The following is an 8390-nucleotide window of genomic DNA, read 5'->3' as shown; positions in this document are numbered from 1 at the left end:
AATTTGAGCCATCCCCCTAAAAGTCAGAAATCAGACAGATAATTGGGAGGTATCTGACTGAACAAACAGCAAGGGGTGGGGAAATCTGGCAGGCTGTGGCAAGAGCGTTTGTCTAAATGGCCTGCTGAAAACATGCCCTTAACCACGGCCATTTATTTAGAAGAGCTAAAGACAGCTGGAGGATGAGGGACATCAAATAGGCAGCAGGGAAGAGCAGTGGCGGGCGCCGGGCTATAGTCCCAGGGCATTGGCACTGGCACCGCTGTCTGTGTCCCTGAACCTGAAGGCATTTGTGTCCAGCAAACACAGTTCTGGAAAACGTCGTAGTTTCAGAAAAAGAGAGAGAAAAAAAAAAAAGACATCAAATCACCTCAAAGATTCATATTTACAACTTAATCCGTGCTCTCCACGGATCTGCTGGATAGCACATGCCCTGCTGTGCTGTCCTTGAAGCAGATACTGGAGTGAAAAAGGATCCCAAAGGGGACAATGGCCTGACAACATGAGTCCCTTATGTGTCTGCAGAGGGCACATTCCACATGCCCTCCGTGATCAATAAGCCAGGAACAGACACTGATGGTCTCCTCTGTTGGCCATTTCCATTAGCTCTGACCTGGCTGCTCTTCCATCCCCAGGCAGAGCTCAGTGCACTCTCATAGAGGGAATTCGCCCTTTCTTGACTACTTGTCCATCCATCCTAAAGACTCTGTATCCCCCTTGCGCTACAGTGAAGTTGTGGAAGCCATTAAACTTTGTCCCTATGGTCCAAACAGGAGCTCAGGCCTGCAGCTCATCTATGGTATCAGTGTGCAGAAGGTGGCACACAGTCATTAGACGGATCACGGGCCTTGGAGTTGACTTAGCAAAATGGATACTCGTAGGGCATGGCTTTCCTGAAGACCCATGTGAATTCACCAGACAGCCAGTACTATCCCCTTTCTGGCCCTCAGCTGATGCCCAGGAAGGAGGTATCTGTCTCGGGGACTTCCCACACGGTTTACAAGCACTGGCACACATCAGGAGCAGCCCAGGCACCTTGGGCATCACCCAGTGTCTGTGTGTGAGCAGCTGCCTCCCTGCTGAAGAATCGAGGACTCAGAGCAGGAGCTCACATGCAGGCAACTCCTTGTGCACTTCTGAGCTGAACCAGAGGAATCCCAGCTCCTGTGGGTGTGTAGGGAGCTGAATCCCATTTCAGCTCCAGGATTTCTGTCAAGGGATGAGACTCCTGCACTGCCTCAGCTGGATCACTGTCCTGCACAGGGAAAGTCCAAACCTCGCCTTCCTTGTCTGGGTGCCCTTATTGTTTCATCAAATGAACTCTGGGAGCACTCCCCATATGTCTCCAATCAGTCACTGACCACTGGACATGTGGTGGTTAATTGAGCGGATTTCAACGCACAGTCATGATGCTGTTGTCTTTCAGGAGCTGTTGGCCATGAGGACCCAGGGATGTGTCAGGGGAGACGAGTGGGAAGGATAAAAATGACATAATCTGCTGCTTGCTTGTCCAGGCTCCTGGGACACAGGGAGCTCATAAAAGTGGGCAGAGCTGCAGAGAGACAGCTGTGCCCAGGAGCAGCTCTTGTGCACAGCACAGCCTGCAGGTGACAGAAGGAGAGGAGAGAAATTGGAGAGAGCTTACAGGATGTGTGTGGTGTGAGCGGGCTGTGAGCTCACTGCGGGAGCATTGCTCACAGACCATGACAGGGTAAGTCTCACTGCAGACCATGAGCTGCTTTTCATAGAGGGTCAACTTAATTTGGGATATCCCATAGCAGATCTGGATGCAGGCACTGCATGTTTCTTTACTGTGGAAAAAGCCTTCTGCTCCAGCTGAGGGCTTCCGTGTTGCAGTGTCAGAGCACAGCCCTGAGGGCTCCATGTCCCAGCACGGCTGCAGGCTGTGTAGCCGGGGCTGCAGGCGGGTGCCCAGGGCTGTCCTGCAGAGCAGGGTCCCTGCTGTGCCCCAGGGGCTGTGTGCCGGGTATGGGACTCTGCCGCCTGCCAGGCTCAGCACTCAGCCTGCCCGGGGAGCTGCCCAGGGCACTGCGGGGAGACAGATGGGGGGGAGGAGCCCCCCGGCAGGGCTTGTGCTGCCACAGCTGCTGCCTGGGGCAAAGGGATCACAGCTCCACTGCACAACAGGATGTTTATGAGGGCACTTTGCAAAAGGAGAGCCAAGGCAGGGGGTTTCCATTTCCTGTTCTGAGGCAAAGAGTTTTGGAGTCAGAAATCTAAAAGGGGCAATAAGAGTTCTGAGTATTTTTCGTCAATCAATTGCTTGTTTTGTGAACAATAGGCATGAATAATTCACTTATCCTACAAACAAGCAGCATTTTCTAACTGAAACTGAATGCCACAGAAGCTCTAAGAGCACTTGGGGTAGAGATATGAGACTTGAAACAGATGAAAATACCCAGGGAGAAGGGATAAGAAAATAAAAGGAAGGTTAGAGCTCCATATGCTGCTTCTGCTTAAGGAATGCTGAAATACATGAAATTAAATGCAAGTAATGGTGCTAAATGTACACTGTTGTAAGAGAATAAAAACATTTCATATTATAGCAGGAGGAGTGTCTTTGAGAATGGTCTGGACTTGTCATTATCTTCTGCACTCTGAGCAGGACTCCAAGCCCAACAACAGCAGATGCCCAACAGCAGCTCCATCAGTGAGTTCCTCCTGCTGCCGTTGGCAGACACGCGGCAGCTGCAGCTCCTGCACTTCTGGCTCTTCCTGGGCATCTACCTGGCTGCCCTCCTGGGCAACGGTCTCATCAGCACAGCCGTAGCCTGCGACCGCCGCCTGCACACCCCCATGTACTTCTTCCTCCTCAACCTGGCCCTCCTCGACCTGGGCTGCATCTCCACCACTCTCCCCAAAGCCATGGCCAACACCCTCTGGGACACCAGGGCCATCTCCTACGCAGGATGTGCTGCACAGGTCTTCTTCTTTGTCTTTTTCATCTCAGCAGAGTATTCCCTTCTCACCATCATGTCCTATGACCGCTACGTTGCCATCTGCAAGCCCCTGCACTACGGGACCTTGATGGACAGCAGAGCTTGTGCCACCATGGCAGCAGCTGCCTGGGGCACTGGGGTTCTCAATTCCCTGCTGCACACTGCCAGCACGTTTTCACTGCCTCTCTGCCAAGGCAATGTTGTCAACCTGTTTTTCTGTGAAATCCCCCAGATCCTCAAACTCTCCTGCTCAGCCTCCTACCTCAGGGAAGTTGTGCTTCTGTTTTTTAGTATCAGTTTATTCTTTGGGTGTTTTTTATTCATAGTGGCATCATATGTGCAGATCTTCATGGCCGTGCTGAGGATGCCCTCTGAGCAGGGACAGCACAAAGCCTTCTCCACATGCCTCCCTCACCTGGCTGTGGTCTCCTTGTTTGTCAGCACTGCTGCTTTTGCCTACCTGAAGCCCCCCTCACTCTCATCCCCACCCATAGACCAGATTATGGCAGTTCTGTACTCGGTGGTGCCTCCAACACTGAACCCTATTATCTACAGCATGAGGAACCGGGAGATCAAGAACGCTTTCAGGAAGGTGTTGCCATAAGCACTATTCCAGCTTCCATAAAATGCACAACTTTCTCACAGGATTCCCAGTGATGGTTATTTATGTTTTATGCATCTTTGATTGTTTGATTGTGTTTTATACAGCATTCTGCAAAAAATGTTGCAAATTATTTCACTTCCTTCCTACCTCCTTTCCATTTTTGCACTCCAATAACTCGTGTAAATGTGGAACCAGATTCCCTCAATAGGTTAAAAGATAAATAAATACTTTCAAAGTAAACTTTTCCTTAGCTCTTCTGTCTTCCTACCTTCTCTGGGTCTGGGGGAGGTAGAGCCGCAGACAGCAGCACAACGTGCTGTTTTCATTCCTGCTTCATTTACAGTGTCACAGTGCTCTCAAGTCCTCTCATTTGTGCAGGCCTGAAAGTCCTGTGTGTCTCACAACAGTCCAGTTGTCTCTACAGCAGCACTCTGGGGCTGCAGTCAGTTGTTAGCAATATGAAAAGGTCTGTCAGAGCTGGTCTCCTTGCTGGTACTGCCATAACATGAAGGCCCCTTCAGGTCAGGACCAGAGAACTGGAGGCCTCTTCCAAAGCTGGTGTAAGGAATATACCTCAGGAGCTGCTCCCTGAGAAGTCCTCAAGATCTTCTGGTGTTCTTCAGTGAGTGACTGGATCAGAGAGAATAATCCCAATGTGATCAGTAAGAGACTTGGGGCAGTGCTGTGGTTTAAGGTTTTTGGGTTGAGATAAAGAGAAAAAGAAAAAGATAATAATCATGACAAATGTATTTATACATATATAATATATGTAGTGTATTTTCACACATATACAACATATGCAGTTGCAAACATATATGAACTAATCCCAATGCACACCTGTTTGCAAGTCCAGGACTAGTTGCTGGGGTTTTAACAGCCACAGGGTTCACTGTAGGAGCTGTACTGACTTTCAGGCTGTTGCAGGAGTTGAAGGACCTCAGAGTTCATTGCCAGAGCTAGAACCACCACAGGACCTGTGATTGTGTTGGAGCAGCCACTGGGCTCATTGGAGGGGTTGGAGTGACCACAGGGCTGAACCTCCTGGCACAGTGCACCTCCCTTGGGAGGAATTTGTTTCACTTTCTTATCAAAATACTTGGAAAAGCTACAGGACCCGTAGCAGGAGTGACTGCAGAGCTCATTATGAGGGATGGAGTGACAGTGGGATCTGTCCCAGAGCTTGGAGCAGCCACAGGATGTGTAGAAAAACTTGGTTATACTGCAGGGTCTGTGCCAGGAGTTGCAGAGGCTGCAGCACTGTCAGCGTTTCCAGCTCTCTGGATCTGGCACACTGCAGTCATGTGTGTATCTTGGGGGTTACCAGTGCCACAGCAGACCTGCCCCCAATATTCTACCAGTTTCTCAGGATCCTGCAGTTGCTCAGAGATGAAGTTCCAAAGCCCTGGGGGTGCCCACCGCTCCAGGCAGCTGCACAGACTGTCCCACACCCTCTGCCATGCAGAGCCTTCTCACCTTGGGGTAGATCTCTCAGTGATATTCCTGAATAATTGTTTAACCTCAATCATAGATTCATAGAATCACCAAGGCTGGAAAAGGCCTAAAAGATCATCCAGTCCAACCGTTCACCTATTACCTATAGCTCCCACTAAACCATGTCCCTCAACACAATATCCAGTACACCCCCGGACTCACAGAGGCGACAATGTAAATTGTGTAATTCCTAATCATATGGACAATATTACTTCCAAAACCCAAAGATGGCCACAGAGCTGAATGTGCACAAAACTTCACTTTGTCAGCTGCCGATTTTATCGTGGTACAAACTGAGGTCAAACAGCATAGCAAAATAAATACCCTAATCCAGCATCCAAGCACCAAGTAAGGAGCTGTGCAGTGAAGCTTCATGAGAAGACTCAACAACCTCCGCATATAGGGAGCACATCCACACATATCAGCGCCATGGCCTGCACTTCTACAGCTCCCACAAAGCCCTGAGTTATCTCGCTCTGGACAGTTGTGCTGTTATCTCTACCCTTGGAGCCTTACATCAGGCACCAAAATGATGGTGGTTGTTGAACCCAACATGTGGCTCAGCAGCACACAGTGCTTTGTGCACTGCCCAATTCCCAGTGGGATGGGGATGAGAACTGGGAAAAAAAGTACAACTTCTGGGTTGTAACAAAGCAGTTTACTAAGAGAGATAAAAGAAGAGGAGAAATAGTTATCACTATATATCCGTTGATATGGAATTGTATGTAACAACTGATGCACAAGCACTTGCTCAGCACCACCAGACTGATGCTCAGCTGGGCCCTGGGCAGTGAAGAGACTGAGATGAACTGCCACTGCTTTCAATACAATTTCTGCTTGCTGTCAGCTGATAGAGAACGTCCCTTTGGCCACTTTCAGTCAGCTGTCCTCACTCTGTTCCCTCCCAGCTCCATGTGCCCTTTACTGACCATGGCCTTGGCTCTGTACAACACTGCTTAGCAGCAGCTGTAAACATCAGAGTGTTATCAATGGTTTTCTCCTAGAACCAAAACACTGCACCATAGCAGGCAGTCTGAAGAAAAAAAATTCATCTGAGCTGTAACTCAGATTCCTGCCTGTCCCCCTCCTCTTGTTTGTCCTGATCAGGAAGCAAGGAACAGAATCTGCTGCTCTTCTTTTTGAAACCTTTCCATCAGTATTCAGGTGGCTCCTCTGCCATCCCCAGGCAGAGCTCAGTGCACTCTCACAGATGGCAGCAGCCTTTTTTCATCTTCATTGCCTAATCGTAATGAAGAGTCTGTACCTACTTTGCTACAGTTCAGAGGTGGGAACCATCCCACCATGTCTCTGTGAGACAAACAAGACCCTAGGCCTGCAAAGGCACAGAGATTTGGAGTTCGCTGAGTGAATGTTTGTGGTCCTCTCATTAGTGTAAGGATTCTTCAGAAAGCATCCCCTTCAAGAAGCATGTTTTGATTTAGCCTGTCTGGGTGTTGAATCTACACTGTGGTACTGATGTTCAGGGCCTTGCTCAGAAGCAGCAGCCTGCATGAAAGGAAAAGCTCTGTGGTTTTCTCTTGATTTGTCCCGTTTATTTCCCATGCTACCCGCACTGGTCTACAGGCACTTTTGGGCAGCAGCAGGTTGGGGTTACCCCCAGAGGATACACAGTAAGATTTAGGACGGGGTATTGGCAACAAGACTTTCTCTGATGGACAGCAGAGCTTGTGCCACCATGGCAGCAGCTGCCTGGGGCGCTGGGGTTCTCTGTTCCCTGCTGCACACTGCCAGTACGTTTTCACTGCCTCTCTGCCAAGGCAATGTTGTCAACCAGTTTTTCTGTGAAATCCCCCAGATCCTCAAGCTCTCCTGCTCAGAATCCTACCTCAGGGAAGTTGTGCTTCTCTTTTTTGGTTCCAGTTTAGCCTTTGGCTGCTTTGTTTTCATAGTGGTGTCCTATGTGCAGATCTTCATGACTGTGCTGAGGATGCCCTCTGAGCAGGGACGGCACAAAGCCTTCTCCACGTGCCTCCCTCACCTGGCTGTGTTCTCCCTCTTTCTCAGCACTGCCATTTTTGCCTACCTGAAGCCCCGCTCCATCTCCTCCCCACTCCTGGATCTGACAGTGGCACTTCTGTACGCAGTGGTTCCTCCAACTCTGAACCCTGTTATCTACAGCATGAGGAACAGGGAGCTCAAGCACGCTCTGAGGAAGGTGTTGCAATAAGCACTATTCCAGCTTCCATAAAATGCACAACTTCCTCATAGGATTCCCAGTGGTGTTTCTTCATGTTTTATGTATCTTTGGTTGTTTGATTATGTGAGATATAGGAATGTGCAAAAGAAAATAATGTTATTGAACTTATAAATAAAAATGAATTTAAATTCTTTCCTACCTAATTTCATTTTGTCACTTTAGGAGCTGATGTAAACATGTAACCAGATTCCCTGAATACGTTATAAGATACCTAAAAAGGTTTCAAAAAAGACATTTGCTTAGCTTTTCTTTCTTCCTACTTTGTCTGGATTTGGGGAGGTGCAGCCACAGACAGCAGCTCAACGTACAGCATAGGAAGTTCCGCACGAATGTGCGGAAGAACTTTTTTACAGTGAGGGTGACGGAGCACTGGAACAGGCTGCCCAGGGAGGTGGTGGAGTCTCCTTCTCTGGAGATATTTAAGACCCGCCTGGACGCCTTCCTGTGTGACATGGTGTAGGGAGCCTGCTTTGGCAAGGGGGTTGGACTCGATGATCTCTGGAGGTCCCTTCCAACCCCTACAATTCTGTGATTCTGTGATTCTGTGATTTTCATTTCTGATCTCTTTACACCGCCACAGTGCTCTCAAGTCCTCTCATTTGTGCAGGCTGAATGTCTTCTGTGTCTCATGACAGTCCTGTTGTCTCTACAGCAGCACTCTCGGACAGCAGTCAGTAGCCAGCAATATGAACGACTGCATCAGTGCTGGTCTCCTTGCTGTCACTGCCATAACAAGAGGGCCCCTTTGGAGCAGGTCCAGAGAACTGGAGGCCTCTTCCAAATCTGGTTTAAGGAATGTACCTCAGGAGCTGCTCCCTGAGAAGACTTCAAGATACTCTGGTGCATTTCACTGACTGCCAGGGATAGTTTCAGAAGTCCCAAGGAGATCTGTAAGGGACTCAAGGCAGTGCTGAGGATTAGAATCTGTGGTCTAAGGTCAAGATAAAAAGAAAACGATTATAAATATGATAAATGCATATATACATATCTTATATATATAGTATATTTTCACATATATACAATATAGGCAGTTGCTAACATATGTGCATGTACTAATACATATACATATCATACATAGATGATAGAAGTTTATATGCATATCAGTTTGCAAGTCCAG

General features: G+C 48.6%; 1 protein-coding gene across 1 annotated transcript; it reads left to right on the top strand.

The window, feature by feature from the left end:
• Nucleotides 1–2643: 2643 nt before the first annotated feature.
• LOC146759559 (olfactory receptor 14J1-like) lies at nt 2644–7243 on the top strand. The gene is made up of 2 exons (XM_085510427.1): nt 2644–3154; nt 6834–7243. The coding sequence occupies exons 1-2, from the start codon at nt 2650–2652 to the stop codon at nt 7241–7243; spliced, it is 915 nt and encodes a 304-aa protein (XP_085366553.1). The 5' UTR covers nt 2644–2649.
• Nucleotides 7244–8390: the final 1147 nt, after the last annotated feature.

Source organism: Coturnix japonica, chromosome 10, assembly GCF_054131305.1.
Source record: "Coturnix japonica strain WE chromosome 10, WE-NBRP24, whole genome shotgun sequence".
In the NCBI taxonomy this organism is placed as follows: Eukaryota; Metazoa; Chordata; class Aves; order Galliformes; family Phasianidae; genus Coturnix; species Coturnix japonica.
This window is presented reverse-complemented; position numbering and strand designations above follow the sequence as displayed.

Coding starts and splice junctions, on each gene's coding strand:
- LOC146759559 (XM_085510427.1), top strand. CDS start 2,650: ATGCCCAACAGCAGCTCCATCAGTGAGTTCCTCCTGCTGCCGTTGGCA. Junction 3,155..6,833: donor TTCACTGCCTCTCTGCCAAG/GCAATGTTGTCA, acceptor CTCTCTGCCAAG/GCAATGTTGTCAACCAGTTT.